This window comes from Dreissena polymorpha, chromosome 14 (genome assembly GCF_020536995.1).
Source record: "Dreissena polymorpha isolate Duluth1 chromosome 14, UMN_Dpol_1.0, whole genome shotgun sequence".
Classification (NCBI taxonomy): Eukaryota; Metazoa; Mollusca; class Bivalvia; order Myida; family Dreissenidae; genus Dreissena; species Dreissena polymorpha.
Genome location: NC_068368.1, coordinates 2,770,383 through 2,787,059, shown reverse-complemented (window position 1 = coordinate 2,787,059; position 16,677 = coordinate 2,770,383). Strand labels below are relative to the sequence as shown.

At 36.5% G+C, this 16,677-nt stretch overlaps 1 protein-coding gene across 2 annotated transcripts in view; it reads right to left on the bottom strand.

Annotated features, from left to right (window-relative positions):
* The window catches only part of LOC127857757 (uncharacterized), a 54,037-nt gene that overhangs the window by 1,560 nt on the left and 35,800 nt on the right, over positions 1-16,677 (bottom strand). For both annotated transcript variants that reach the window (XM_052394415.1, XM_052394416.1), the window contains 5 exons: positions 12,947-13,000; positions 9,894-10,016; positions 2,624-2,755; positions 939-1,059; positions 171-370 (listed from right to left, as the gene is read on the bottom strand). In XM_052394415.1, the coding sequence (XP_052250375.1) occupies positions 171-370; positions 939-1,059; positions 2,624-2,755; positions 9,894-10,016; positions 12,947-13,000 (630 nt within the window). The remainder of the gene's footprint in view (positions 1-170; positions 371-938; positions 1,060-2,623; positions 2,756-9,893; positions 10,017-12,946; positions 13,001-16,677) is intronic.

Below are 16,677 nucleotides of genomic sequence, written 5' to 3'. Positions count from 1 at the left end.
TAACCCATACATATTTCGTTCCAAATTCTCTTGATCTTTCAAACGTTTTAAGGTGTACATCTGATTTTCTTGCAATTATGACATCTCTTAATTTTGGATTTCAGAAACAACCTTTGTTATGTTTGTACCTACTACCCATATTTTTAAAAAATCAAAAAATGCCATCATACCAACAACGACCATTTTTTGCGCATGGTCTGACGTTGATCTTGTTGGGACACCGGGAATGTAAGACTCTGGGAAGGATGACTTGGCACAACAGAACGTTGACTTGAAAAGGTCTGTACTGACTGCCATAAGAGAGGGCGGGCTAGTAAGAGGCTGGTATCCACTTTCCACCGCCTCACGGTAGTTGACTTCAAGCTGTTTCCTAGAAAAAAAATACACAATTCATTTGCATGAACAGTATCAAAATGCCAACAGTTTACTGCCTTGACCTGGAAGGTAGCCAAACGGTTCATGCGCACCACACACAGTGTCATGTAGATCAATATATCTGTCAAGTTATTTCAGACTACTTCAAAGAAAGGGATATGGCGAGAGCAGACGAGCTCTATAATGCCTATAAAGAGCTGTATTTGATTGGTCAATCCTATTGTGACCTCAACCTTGAAGGTAGCCACGTGGATATTGCGTGCATTACACTGTCTGTAAAGGGAATCACTTTGCCTAATTGAGTGTAAAACGTTCAATTTATGATGAAATTACAGTCTACACAAAGTTAAGAACAGACGGACAGACCGACCAACAGATTGACTGGACCAAGTGATTTCTACATAGTCCATTCAAAACGACTGGTAGTTTGGTACAATTATTATATTTACGTCTTCATGCCTCACTTGCACCTTTCTTTGGTCAAATATTCAAACTTGTAGCCAGTGACTAGAGGTTTGGACCTGGCAAAGCATAAAGCCAAAGACATCCATGACAAGTCTTACTTTCGAGATCTTGCCCTGCAGCAATGCATACACAGACACAAGGAGAATAGCAGTATGAACGAGCCCGTCACAGCCATGATGATCTTGTTCTTCGATTTAGACGACTTCCAGAACGACCTCTCTGGAAGGAAATAAAAGAAGAATATATGTGAGAACAAGTTGAGGGTTTTTATTTTTATATGATAACCTTTAAACCCTTAGCATTGATATCTCGAGAACGTATCGTGACTAAACCACAAGCAAAAATATCATAATACAGGGAAATTTTTATAAGCAATAACAACCTCGATAATTGATAACGCACATTTGCCTGTCTCTTATTTTACTGTAATATTAAAAATAAGTCAATAATTTTTTTATTACCGAGCTATGTTGAGACTATCTTACAAGGGCAAATAGTTTACAGCTTTTGATAGCCAGGAACGGATTGAGGGATGTGTTTGCGGCGTTAAATAGCGAAAACAATCAAATTAATACTCATTTATTTATGTTTTTATGTCTCCTTCACATAATTATTACGATGGTCGAACATTTTAGTGTGTCGAAAAGCCCACAGTAAAATATACATGGGCCGTGCTCTGTGAAAATGGTGTTTATTGCATATGCGTAAAGTGTGGCACAGGCTAATCAGGGACAACACTTTCCTCTTTTATTATATGTTTCGTTGCAAGAAAGTCTCTTCTTAGCAAAAATCTTGTTAATGTGGAGTGTCATCCCTCATAAGCCTGTACGGACTGCACAGGCTTATCTGGGATGACACTTTACGCACATGCATAAAACCCCTTTTTCACAGAGCACGGCCCATATATGTCTTCCTGAGTGTAGCTCGGGTTAAAGAAGTTTTACTAATAACTGTGTGTTGAATAATCCAGAGTTAATGTATATATTGGATTAAAATTATAAGTGCAGAACATGTGTAACAAAGCATCTGCATGTTGGTGATGAACGATAATGTTGTTAATATAAAGCTAAGCTAACTGTGCTGAACATAATAAACATATAATAAAAGGCAAACATGTAGTAGGCTAGTCAACTGTTTCAAGAGACTAACAATCTCGTGGCCTACGCTTCCAGTATTTCGCACCAAACTTTCGTGTACAACTTTATTAAACAATCCACCTGACTGATTTATACTATTGGAAAATCGACTAGCGTAATATCTGGTATTTACCTGGTAATGCTTCTAATAAAACACGAGCATTAAGATGTTTTTTGAACATCGAGACGACATTGCACTTCTGGTTGGAACAAGTGCAAAAATCATTCATCGCTCTGCATGTGCAGAGAAAGTACTTGGCTGTATGTTAGGTTGTTTTTGTTAATTGCAGTATTTTAATATTGTAATCCTGTTTAAAGCAACAGTCGTCTGACCTCTTAAGAAAACCAAAGGCCCCGCATAATCCTCTCATCACTTATATTATGAATACAGACCTTATGCCTTTTCGATATATCCCATTTTTACGGATGGAGAGGCAAACGGACAAACAAACGGAGGAAAACTAAATGGTGGTGTATAACCTCATGTCTAAAATTACAAGTATAACAAGTTGCATCAAAATATCCCTCTAATGTACTTGTTTTGTAAAGATCGCAATTTTGGATAGTCTTATGAACAGCAAACCTAAGGGTCCCTTTAGAGTATGTATTGGTATGTGCCTTCACAGATGGTGTCATTGTGTACGTACTCCCTGACTTCTTGTCCATGACGCACGCCTGACTGCTGCCGTCTTTGGTAGTGCATATACACGTGGAGCCAGTAGATAATGACCCACAATCACGGATCTTCTTGCACGCCAACATTCTGCATTCATGCATCTCTGAGAAAACAATCAATATGAGCCGTGATCAGTGCAAAGGGGTTAAATGCACGTACATAAAGCGTCTTTAAAGATTGAGCCTGTGCAGTTCGCACAGGCTGATCAGGGATGACACTTTCCGCTTGTATGATAGTTTTCGTTTCAAGAAAGTCACTTCTTAGCAAAAATCATGTTTAGGTGGAAAGTGTCGTCCCTGATAAGCCTATGCATACTGCACAGGCCGATGAGGGACGACACTTTCAGCTTTTATGATATTTTTCGTTTCAATAGTCTCTTCTTAGCAAAAATCTAGTTTAAGCGGAAAGTGTCGTCCCTCATAAGCCTTTGTGCACTGCACAGGCTAATCTAGAAGGACACTTTACGCACATGCATTAAACCCATTTATCACAGAGCACTGTTCATAAAGTGATCATGTACAGAAACACATACATAATACACACAAAATAAAACGTATTGTTACAGAATTGTCATTAATTAATAAAGATTGAAAAAAAGTTCCAGCTTGTAACAAATAATGCCTGTTTGAAGGTCTGTGTCACATTGATCCAGTTTGATGAAAATAAAATTTAAAACTCTTTTAGTTGTAGAATCGATAAAACTTATTTGGAAAAACAAATCAATCGGAACAAGAATATCAGTAAAACTTATGGATGCTCCCTAATGATGCTTTGTCGATATATGGGTTAATTGTGTGGAAAAAAAGTGAGACATTGAGAAAATCTAATATTAGCCTGTGACCTTGACCCCAGTGACTACAAATCTCATCAAAAGGTTGAGGTCCATGCAAGGTACCTACATGCCAAATATAAAAGAGATCGGTAAAGTATTGAAGGTGCTATGAGAAACTGTAACAAAAGTCTGATGGAAAAATCTATTATTAGCCTTGGTGACCTTGACCCCAGTGACCTCAAACGTCATCAAAAGGTTGAGGTCCTTGCAAGGTATCTACATGCCAAATATGAAAGAGATCGGTAAAGTATTGAAGGTGCTATGAGAAACTGTAACACAAGTCTATTATTAGCCTTGGTGACCATGACCCCAGTGACCTCAAACGTCATCAAAAGGTAGAGGTCCATGCAAGGTATCTACATGCAAAATATGAAAGAGATCGGTAAAGTATTGAAGGTGCTATGAGAAACGGTAACAAAAGTATATTATTAGCCTTGGTGACCTTTACCCCAGTTAGCTCAAACGTCATCAAAAGGTAGAGGTCCATGCAAGGTATCAACATGCCAAATATGAAAGAGATCGGTAAAGTATTGAATGTGCTATGAGAAACTGTAACAAAAGTGTGACCATACTGAAGTTCGGAAGTACGGAAGTGCGGAAGAACAAACTGGCAACTATATGCTCCCCATATATATATATATATATATATATGGGGAGCATAATAATCCTGACAACTTTCATGCTACCTGGTACTTATCAGACTTCAGGAATGCTTTCAGATAAATGAGAACTACATGTAGTTGAGTTAAAGGGAAAACACGTTAATTTGGTCTACTTTTGGTAGTTCATGGGCTCTAGTTTGAAAGTTTTTCAAGCGATATGGCTTCGAACTTGAAGATGGAAATGTGTATATCATCTCGAAAATTGTCATTAAAATTGATGATAATATTATTAAAACTATGCAAGTTAGAAAAAAAAACGGTGATCATAAAGAAATTTTTGTTATAGAGCTAGAATTCTGATATTATTGAGACGATCTGGCTCGTTAACAATCATTGCTAAGATAAGATGCGTACAAACATTATCAGCATCTTTTCCGTGATGATGTCTTAGTGCCTGCACAAGGTGTTCCCATAACAATCCCGTTTTTAAACCAAACGTACAAAACCAAGTTGTTTATCCTTTTTGTCGATCATTCAGATTGACACGCCAGCTCTCTGAGGTAAAGTAGCTATGCGCTGCATGTCATACATACTGCTGTGAGACTTGGCTTTCATTTGGCGCCTGAGGCAGTATTGTTCTGCGCAGTATTGCAGCAAGTGTTCTGTAGTAATGCTGTCATTCTGACAGGCGGAACTGGTCTGGCTGGCCAATACTGAACTTGGCGAACAGGTGGTGGTTCGTGAGGTTGTGGCCTGTCCTCAGCCTAAATATGAGGACCTGCTCGGATCTTGAGAGCGGGTTGTAGAGGTTGTTTGTTTTGTATCGTGGTGAATGCTGATGCACTCACTTTGCGTGTTGCTTTGCCATAAAGATGGTTGTGACTTCTTCAAAGGTGGTTGACCTTCCATTCTGCTTGTTTGTGCTCTCCTTTGCCAGAGAACTGCGGCTTAATTTCCAAGTATGTTGCAATAAGAAAGGACCCATTGCAGAAAGACCGCGTGTGCTCTACATGTGTAACACAATACAAGTTGATTAGTTCTTTGTCTCTGAAAACAACAAAATTGTTGAAGGGATGTAGGCTGTGTTCAATGTGGAATGCTTAAGTATTGTCGTTTGTAGATTGGAGCCCGGTAGCCAGGGAGATTTGTTATTCTTCATCTCCTGGGTACCTTGTTGTTGATCCCAGCTCCACAACTCCTGACTGCTTGGACAGCAGAGCAGTGAGTAAAATGAGTTCAGGTGTGTTTTGTGTAGCAGTTGTGGATAGATTACTGGAAGAGCTTGATTTTTGCGACATTGCTCTGTGAGTCTTTCAGCGTCACTACATCTTAGATTTTTCAATGTTCTAGTTCAATGTTTTCAATGTTCTATCTTTTAAGACATAATTCAGGGTATATTTGCATTTCCTGACCAAATGACCAAAACTGTTGTCTGTTAATCAATCCTAAAGTATGCTCTTTTTAAATTAAGTTCAAAAACATATGGCATTTTCGCCAGTTATATTGGTCCGATATTGCTGAAAATATTGGTTTGTTTAAATCTCATGTTTGTAGCAACAAAAGAGGGCAAAGATGGCAATCGATCATTGGTCAGCTGTGTAATTGGAGAAAGAAAACCGCGCACATTTATGCTAGCGGATAAAAAGCAGTAAATCTTTTGACAAATGGGGCGTGGCCACTTCTGACCCCAGTATCGTGGTTTGAAAAACTTAGTAGAGAACAGTTATACGATATATAAAACACCAAATATTTAACCCCTGATCTTGCGGTTATAAAGATACATTTTTGTTATTTCTAGTGATTCCATTATGAAACAGACCTGAAGAATTTGATCAACTATCAAAGAAAATCAACCTAGGATAATGCCTGTAAAATTTCGTTATAATCTGCCCAGCAGTTTAATTTAACAAAGTATCGTATTACCAAAGACAAACTGTGCATTTCTGATGAATATTGTATGTAAAGTGATGTCTTAATACTAAAAATGTCCTCTTTGCAATTTTAACTAGAGCTTTGTCACATACGTGACATTAACCCCCACATGCTGCATTGACACAGAATATTTTGCATGCTGTCTTCACTAAACAAGAGAAGCTCATTTATGGTGATTTTTAATAATTATTATGCCATTATCATTTATGGCCATTTTGACCTTTGAACTCTTGAATTCTTTCGCATGACACGCCGTTCAACAATTGTGAACAAAGTTATTTACAGTCATTTTTAAATCTCACAATGAATGACATAGTTATGGCCCGGACAAGCTCATTTATGGCCATTTTTTACTTTTGAACTCCAAGTGTGACCTTGACCTTGGATATATCGATGTAATTCATTCGCATGACACACCGTCCAATAATTGTGAACAAATGTACCGAGTAATTTTAAAATCTCACAATGAATGACATAGTTATGGCCCGGACAAGCTCATTTATGGCCATTTTTGACCTTTGAACTTAAAGCGTGACCTTGACCTTGGAGATATTGACATAATTGTTTTGCATGACACATTGTCCAATGATGGTGAAAAAATGTGCCAAATGATTTTAAAGTCACACAATAAATGACAAAGTTATGGCCTGGACAAGCTCATTTATAGGCATTTTGACCTTTGAACTCCAAGTGTGACATTGACCTTGGAGTTATCGACGTTCTTCTTTCGCAAGACACACCGTCACATGATGGTGAACAAAATGTACTAAGTCATTTTAAAATCTAACAATAAATGATATAGTTATGGTCCGGATAAAATTTTGGTTTAAAACGCACTAAGTGATCCAGTGACCTAGTTTTTGACCAATGCTTATAAAACACTGGTTAAGACTAGATGAAAAATTAAGCCGTTACTTACGATAATGGTCTTTTTGCAATTTTTTTAGGGAAAAAAAGGGCAATAATTCTATAATGTTTGGCTTAATGTTGCATAAATACGACATTGTAATATAACGTCCATATACAAGCTATGTACGAGTGGTGAAGATCGGATAAACAATTAAGATTTTATAACGAAGAAATAAAGTCAGCATGTATCTCACAATTAGATGCATTTTAGTTCGTTCTTCATTGGTGTTCTGACATACAGAAATTGTGAAAGTTTGGTAGAGATTCAATGGAAAATAAATCAACATTGTTCCACATATTGAAAAATTTGTAATTTTAAGTACAAGTTACAAATACATGTCCGGGGAACAAAATCCATGACAACCGTTACAAAAAAATTAAGTAAATTGACAAAAGCTTAAATGCGATCTTGAGCAATCTCATGATTTTAAGCACCAATAATTTGTCATTTAGTCCATCTCTTTTGTTAAAATGAAACATCTTATTTCAAATCGGCAAGAAGCCAATGTTCTTTTATATATAGTTACTTGTATAATAAGGCCTTGCTATGTGAAGAGGGGATTTAATGAATGTGCGTAAAGTGCCTTCCAAGATTAGCCTGTACAGTCCGCACAGGCTAATCAGGGACGACACTTTCCGCTTTTATGGTATTTTTCGTTTATAGAAAGTCTTTTCTCAGCAAAAATCTAGTTAAGGCGGAAAAGAGTCATCCCAAAGGCTAATCTGAAACGACACTTCACGCACATGCATTTAACGTCTTTTTCACCGAGCACAGCCCATATGTGTAATGCAATTGGTTCATGTTATAAACGATTTGATATGGTGGTAGTGTGCTCGTTACGCAGGCAAGTACAACGACTTGTTTTTAAAACACCTTCATGTTTCACGTTTCCAAATGGGTTGTGATTGTATGTTTCTGTACATTTATAGATGAATTGATCTCCCCAGGCCCTGAATCGCACTTCAATTATTTGCAAACTAATGCGAAATATGTTTTTTTAAACCAGTTTAAATCCTTCTTACACTGTAAAAACGTCCTGTTCTTAGCGCAAAATAGGAAGCAGTATTGGCTCGTTTATTAATGCATCTCAAAACATGTGGCGTCCCTGATTAATGTTGAATTTTGTCTGCTAATTATGAAGTCATAACTTTCAATCGGCGTGTACGTTGTTGTTGTTTAGGGCATCTAATTGTAGGAAACAATTTCAAGGGCGTCAATATAATGTAGGAACCAATATACAGTCTGTCAAAATGACGTAGAAACGATTGTCCGGGTGTACAAACAATTTGGAAAGCATTGTCCGGTTATCCAAAAACATAGTAAACATATATTTGCCTTTGTCAAAATAAGCGTAGGAACAATTGTCAGAGTAAAACAATAATCGGATACAAAAGATATGTTATGATGATGGTTATTTTGATGATTATAATAATGATGGTGATTTGATCATGATTATGACAACAACTACGATACTTATTGAGCTGTGGAAATGAAGATGTACTAGGTTCAACCAAAGTGAGTTTTGTTTCACTTCCTCTTTTGTACTTCAACGCATTGTTGTCGCTCTTCAATGTGAAGACCGTAGTTGGGTTTACACCAACGTTTGATACTACAGTACCCTCTGTTTACACAATAGCAAACAAGTCCAGTGCATTTATCAATTTGATAATAGGTTTAATCATCTTCAGATGGAAGCGCAATCAACTTATGCTGAAAGGTTGCAATCCAGCTCAAATTGTTAACAAGTTTTAATTGAAGCCATTTAAGGAACACTGCTCCAGCGCCACATAGCCCATTTAAACGTACTCATAGCCTTTTATAATTTTAACCATGGCGGCTCTCCGCAACCCTTTGTGTTATAAAGCTGAGAGTTGAATAAAAGCAACCACAGCCCCACACAGACATGTAAATGAGCAGACCAGAATCATTTTTGAACTCCTCAAGATATAATAGGTATACATGTTGTGGAAACCTTTTTAAAAGTTTGGACAACAAATGGAACTCCTGGAGTGTTCACAAGGATTCTCTATCAGCATAAAAGATTAACTTCCCCGCTCCCTGGAGTTAAAGTTTTTAAACTGATGGAGCCATTTGTGAGCAAGTGTCATGAAGATTTGAAAAATAGACTTCTAGAGGAGTATAACCATTTTTCTTTAATTGTCATTGTATTCAAGATTTTTCCCTAAATGACAAAGTTTTAAAACCGTTCAAAATATCATTATTATATAGAGGATATTTGTTGGATTCAGTGGATTATCGATTTTAATTCACGAGTGATCATAGACAATAATATTTTCACGAGTGGCGTAGCCACGAGTGGAAATATATTTTTTCTATGATGACGAGTGAATTAAAATCGATATTCCACCGAATTCAACAAATTTTCTTTTTATTTTATGCACTTTTTCACAGTTTATATACATTGTTAAAGAGTTTAACTAAAGAATTTCCCTGGGATAATGACGTCATTTCACTGCTAACAGTGAAAATTATCGATAATTTTCACTGTTAATTTTCACTGTTTGAAACAATGAAATTATCAGTTTTAATTCACTGATATTTCTCTATAAACCACCGGAAAGCATAAAATAAAGTGTTCTTAACAAGTTTAATGAAGATTCGTCACAGAAAGTTCTTCTAGTGTTCACGAGCTAAATAATGACGACGCATGACGTACATGCAAAAGGTGATAATAAAAGCTAACCCTGTTTGCTAGAAAAAAAAGTAATAACTCTAGTTGTACAGGTGGCATCTCGCCAAATAATAGTTATACAGAGATGTAATGGTTGTACACTAACATTGCATGTGTTAGATTAAGATTGGATAAAAAGTGAAAACTTGATCTTGATTTCCAACCCAAGTGTGTATATAATAGGCGCCGGATGATGTCCCCTATACCAATAACTCATGCTCTTATCAGATAAAAAAAGAGGCTAAGCATTAAAATCTATGTTTTAACTCATACTTTTTTCGCAATATTTTCCTCGTCGTTTCATGCTGCAAATACATTCAAAACCTCCACCGTTTGGACCATTGATGTCTGGCTTACATGTTCCTCCATTGAAGCAATTGTTACCGGCACATGGGTCTGTAAAAAGTCAAACTGCAGTATAAATTCTTAATTACATACATCTGTTGCAAAGCTGTATCTAGGGTGTTTGATGGTCAGTTATAGCTCTAACTATCAGATGTACACATTGATTTGCTTAAGTCATGGTGTGTTGACTGCACTGAGGTTGCATCTCCCTCTCAAACCCAAATTCTGCACATGATCCACGACTTACTTTAGTCCCAAGTGCAGGTACCAAATGCTACTATTGGACCTTTCAACACAATGTGTGACCTTCAGATTGAAGACAGTAGGCTGCTTCAAGTGTACCACACCATCTGATGAATGTAACTACATTCACCACATAAGGAATTGTTAAAGCAAGTTTGAAAACATGGTTGGGAAAGGAAATATTACTTCATGTATATATTAAACATAAAAATTAAAGTATGACCTAGACCTTGAAACTGGGGATACAAAACTTGCTGGAGATACACTGTCTTAAAATAGTGAAGATAACATTTTTAATATAACCTGCATTATCTCAGTTTATAAACAACGTTTTATTTCTGACACAATATGACCTGAGACATTAAATGTTAGATTGACCTTGAACCTAGAAGGCTTCTCTTGCGCGCTTCATTTTGTCTTTATTTGATACTCATTTTTGTATGTTCCTGTTCAATGACCATCATGCATAAGAAAGTTATGAGCAAGACGCGTACTGTCCCTTTATGCATATAAAGTTCCAACATTTCAAGAATCTATTGTGACCTTGACCTTTAAGCAAGTTACATGATGCTGTGTGGGACTTTGTCTTGAAATAAATGTGTTCTCATTTATTTTTGAAAATCTTATACTTGTATCAATGAAATAATGGGCGCCAAAGACCCTTTACCTTATCCATTTCTATATAACAAATATTTACAAACTTTAAATGTCTACTTTGACCTCGACCTTAAATGAGAAAACTTGTTACCACATGTGATATGATGATAAATGTGTGCATATTAATTTCAATACGAAATTATGCACTACATAGTTATGGGTCGGACACAAACATGTACTTGCACTTTAAATTTACATATTAGTAACATGGCATGTAAATTATCTTGTATACTTTTGAAATCGTAAATACACAATGGACTGAAATAAAATCAACAAAGTGAACTAACTGCATGAACGTTTATTTCTGTGCAATAATTTACAATTGGCCAATAAAGTATATATAAGTATGTTTTATTTGTTTATGTTTGCTATTAAGATCATATTAAACAAAAGCTATGATGTCATGCACAAAAACATGCAAAAGCACGACAGGAACACTAGCGTAAAATCTGCTGCTGCTGTTGCTGCTGCAGTTGAAGCTTCAGATTCCCTCCTGTGAGCTGACAATGAACAAAATATCATCCACTCATTTTAACATGTATGTTATTGTATTATATTATTTTACTAAAATAACTTGTATTAGATGTAAAATAATCAGCATTTACAACAAACAGTAGAAGCAGAGAAAAACTTGATTTTTTTCTGAGTAATTTCGTCCCAAGATCTAAATTACTGGTCACTAGAAACATTTAGCAAATGTGCTGAATAGACACCTAGCTTCACATAGTTGTACATCAGTTTTAAGACCAGCTTTACAACAGTGTACAGAATGTGGAATATTTTGCCAAATTAACTTTAATTTTCTCTATGCATAAACAATTATATACCTGACACAATTTGACCTTTGAAAGAAAAGTGTGCCATAGGCCATGGCATACTAGGCGGGTTCTTGCGCTCGACGCAACGTCTACATATGATGATTATTGTTGTAAATTTATGTTATATTCCCATCTTGTACAATGAAGTAAGGGACCTGGAGACATGTTCTGTCTCTTTATACGAATAAAGAAAAGATGCAAACTTCAAGTGTCCATGTAACCATGACCTTTTAGCAAGTTACATTTAATTGGAGTGACAAGTCATCTTGTAATGTTTATCATTTGTGCCAATATATTTTTGAAATCAAATCATGCACAATAACGTTAGATTAACATGGTCTTTATCTATCTAAATGTAAAAATATGCACAGGCTTCAAGTGTCCACTTTGACCTTAAGCTTTAAGTGAGCAGGATGATTTTACATAAAACTGTTGCCTTTGTATTGTGATCAACTGTGCCAGTTTATTTTGAATTCCAGTTATGCACTATAAAGTTATGGACAACAACTTGTACGTTCATTAATTTCATACATTTTACCAATATGGTTTGCAAACACATCAATATCCAATACAACCTTGACATTAAAGTGCCATGGTTTTGTATGTATCACATGGACTTGATGTGGTGATAATGTGTGCCAGTTTATTTAAAATCCAATCATGAACAATAAAGTTACTGGCCTTACATGTAAATTATCTATCTCTATTTCCATTGAAGAAATATGCACAAGCTTCTAGTGACCTCTGTGACCTTGATCTTTAACCTTGATCTGTGACCTTGAGCCTTACGAGAGCAGGATGACTTTAAATGAAAACTGTTGTCTTTGTATGATAATCATTTATGCCAATTTATTTTAAAATCAAACAATTAATTCTCTATAATATTATGTACTACAAGTTTCTACAACATGTGCTTTTACTATATCCATTAATAATATGAATATGGCTTGAAATCATATCGTGGTTAAATGAGCCCTTTAACCAAAATGGTTTCGCATGTATCACATCAAATTAATATGGGAATAACTTGTGTCAATTGTTCTAAAATAAAAGATGTAGAATAAAGAAATGGGCAGGACACACACAGTCCCTTTGACTATATCCATATACGGAATATGCACTTATTTTTGTGTACACGGCATGCAAAGATATGGGCATGCTCTATATCCCTACCATATATTGGTTTACACATGTCTATGTTTGATACAGTTTACAGGTTGGCACACACCATGTGAAACAGAGGGACAGTGCAGAAACACCTACCTCGATTGCCATGGTGATGTTTTGGGCTGCCATGTCCAGCTGCTGTTTGGGAGGCTGAAAATGGAATTAACATTAGGACATTTTCTGTACAAACACTATTCAGTATATGCATGAGAACCAGGGCTTACAAATAATAATTTATGATATACTAATTATTTGTTTTCACATTCCGCTTTTATGATATTTTTCGTTTAAAGAAAGTCTCTTCTTAGCAAAAATCAAGTTTATGCCGAAAGTGTCGTCCCTTATTAATCTGTGTGGACTGCACAGGCTAATCTGGGACGACATTTTACACACATGCCATAATCCCCTTTTCACAGAAAACGGCTCATTAACAGTATCGAATGAACTAAAATGAACAATTACATTTCTTTATCATTTTTTCTGTTCAATAAATTAAGTTTTGTCAATATAAGTTCAGTGTCAAAGAATCCTTCTTTACAAACCGTGTACATGATGAACAAGAATATCGTTTAAAAGCTGATGAATACTCCCTAACATGCCTTGTATAACAATATAAATGGGCCGTGCTCTGTGGAAAATGGGGTTAAATGCATATGCGTAAAGTGTTTCCCATATTAGCCTGTGCAGTCCGCACAGGCTAAACAGGGACGACACTTTCAGCTTTTATGGCATTTTTGGTTTAACACTTTCCCGTGTAAGAAGCAAAGTGAAAATGGCTTTTTAAACAGCATAAAACCAGAACAGCCTGCGAGTAACTCGCAGTCTGTTCAGGTTTTATGCTGTTTGCTGCTCATCAGTAACTAAGGTATGGAGATGAAGCCTTAACAACTTGAATCTAGTAAGAAAGGTATTAAATTAAATATAACTTTCTAAGGGACTACAAATGCGTGAAAATACGCATGTAAGTGGTAATGTGTTAAAAAAAGTCTCTTCTCAGCAAAAATCCAGTTAAGGCTGAAAGTGTCTTCCCTTATTGGCATGTACGGACTGTACAGGCTTATCTGGGACAACACTTTACGCACATGCATTTAACCCCATTTTCACAGAGCACAGCTCAAAGGCAGTGTAAAGGGAAATAAAATGGCTTAAAACTACTGGAACTAAAAGCTCTAATCTGACACCAAAATTGGTTGTGAACATGACATAAAATAAATTAACATGTGAATGCAGCCAAAAATATGTCCTATCAAATTGGTTATCACTTGTTTTTCATTCTTGTTTTTCGCATTTTCATAATTGAATTTCGTAAAGCAGTGTAAATGAAATGGACATGTCATAAACTTATTAATTAAATATACTGGTATTTTAAGTTGCATAGACTTGTCATAAAATAACCTTATAAATTCTTATTATTATTGAAATGGTTGGTTAATATTGAGTTGTATACATGAATCAACGTAACTATTAATGAATATTCCTAATTCCGTAAAAGTGAACAGGAGTGACAAGATTGTTATTTCTTGAACTAGATCTTTGAATTATATATTGGCCGAGCTCTGTGAAAAGGGGGTTTAATGCAAGTTTGTCAAGTGAAGTACCAGATTAGCCTGTGAAGTCAGCATAGGCTAATCAGGGACAACACTTTGCGCTTTTATGATATTTTTCATTTATAAACAGCCTCTTTTTATAAACAGGCAGAAAGTGTCGTCCCTGATTAGCCTGTTCGGACTGCATTTCACCTGTACATTTTGCTGGAAGTGCTTAGCATTTTCTTGCTTATACACACAGTAACAAGATTAAAAGTCCGCACAGGCTTATCAGGGACGACAATTTCCGCCTGATCTTAATTTTTGCTAAGAAGAGACCATCTTGAAATGAAAAATATACAAGCAGAAAATGTCGTCCCTGATTTGCCTGTGCCAACTGCATATGACCTGTAAATTTTGCCCGAAGCGCTTAGCATTTTCTTGCTGATACACATATTAACAAGATGATATTCCTATCACAAGTCAAGAATTATTGTTTGCAAAAAAAAATGTGTGTCTCTTGATATTAACAATATTTTGTAATTACAATAGCCATATTTATTTAGTTATTATTGTAATCAACGCTTAATAATTATAACAACATACACACACGCAAAAACCAACACGCAAAAACGCACAAACATATACACGTACGCATGCCCATAACTCACACGCTCGCGCGCACGCAGAGTAAAACCAGCACACGCACACACTCAAACATGCACACACACATGCACGCACGCGCACACACACGTGCGGATACATACGCGATCACACACACACACACACACGCACGCACGCACGCACGCACGCACGCACTCACGCACGCACGCACGCACGCACGCACGCACGCACGCACGCACACACACACACACACACACACACACACACACAGTACGTTAGTTGATCGACTCTTTTTTAATTTTTGTAACTGTTTGTTGTTTTGCTTTTCTCAATTATGTATGACATGAACACATAAAACCGAACACAAACCAGCAAACACGTACGCACACACGTACGCACACACGTACGCACACACGTACGCACACACACACATGCACGAACGCACGCACACACGCACGCACGCACGCACGCACGCACGCACGCACACAAACACACACACACACACACACACACACACACACACACACACACACACACGCACACACACACACACACACACATACGCACACACACACGCATACACACGCATACTCATTTATAAATATTCAACTCTGCTAACATTGTATTTAACACATTTCTTTTTAATAAATATTCTCTCTAAGTAGGATATTGACAACACGTACTTTTGATAGGTATATGATTTCTTTAAAGAGATATGAAATAATATGCATGAGTTCTTAAAACGCTTCCTTTTGCGCGTCCCTTTTTGTTCCCTTTTTGCTGTTTAAATGTGTATATTTTGTAACTGTTTGTTGTTTTGCTTTTTTTCAATTATATATGGCTTGCACACACACAAACCGAACACAAACAAGCACTCACGTACGCATACACGCACGCACGCACGCACACACACGCGCGCACACATACATACGCACGCATACATAAACGCGCAATCACACACACAAGCACACGCACACACACACACACACACGCATACATACAAGCATACGCACGAATACACATACGCATACACACAAGCATACACACGCATACACATTTATAGATATTCAACTCTACCAACATTGCATCAAACACATTTTTTTAACAAATACTCTTTCTAAATGGGATATTTTCAACTTGATTAAAAAAATAGTGTAACTGCATACCATTATGCTTGGAAACTAACTTTTTGCTCTATTTTTCCCTTCTTTATTTGGAGAGGTTTTTTTTCCATAAAAAAGCATAGAGCGCTTAAACTAATTTCGCTTTCATTTTATGTTTAAATGCTCAATAATGCTTAAAATGCTATCGATGGCTTTGCCTGTTATTACATCTTCCGTATTTTTCAAGAATTGTAGTTTTTTTCCTTATGAAACTTGAAGGTGTATTTTTGATGGGTATATGCTTTACAAAAAAATATGCATGAGTACTTAGAACGTTTTCTTTACGTGTCTATATGTGTTCCCTTTTTGTTGTTTAAATGTGTATAGTTTGTAACTGTTAAGCTTTTGCGTTGTTCATTTATGTATGACTTGCACACACACACACACACGCACACACACAAACTAAAAGCAAACACGTTCATACACACACACGCACATACACGTACACACACACGCGCACGAACCCGAGCGCACACCCTTTTACATGTACATGCACATCACACGCGCATTTCAC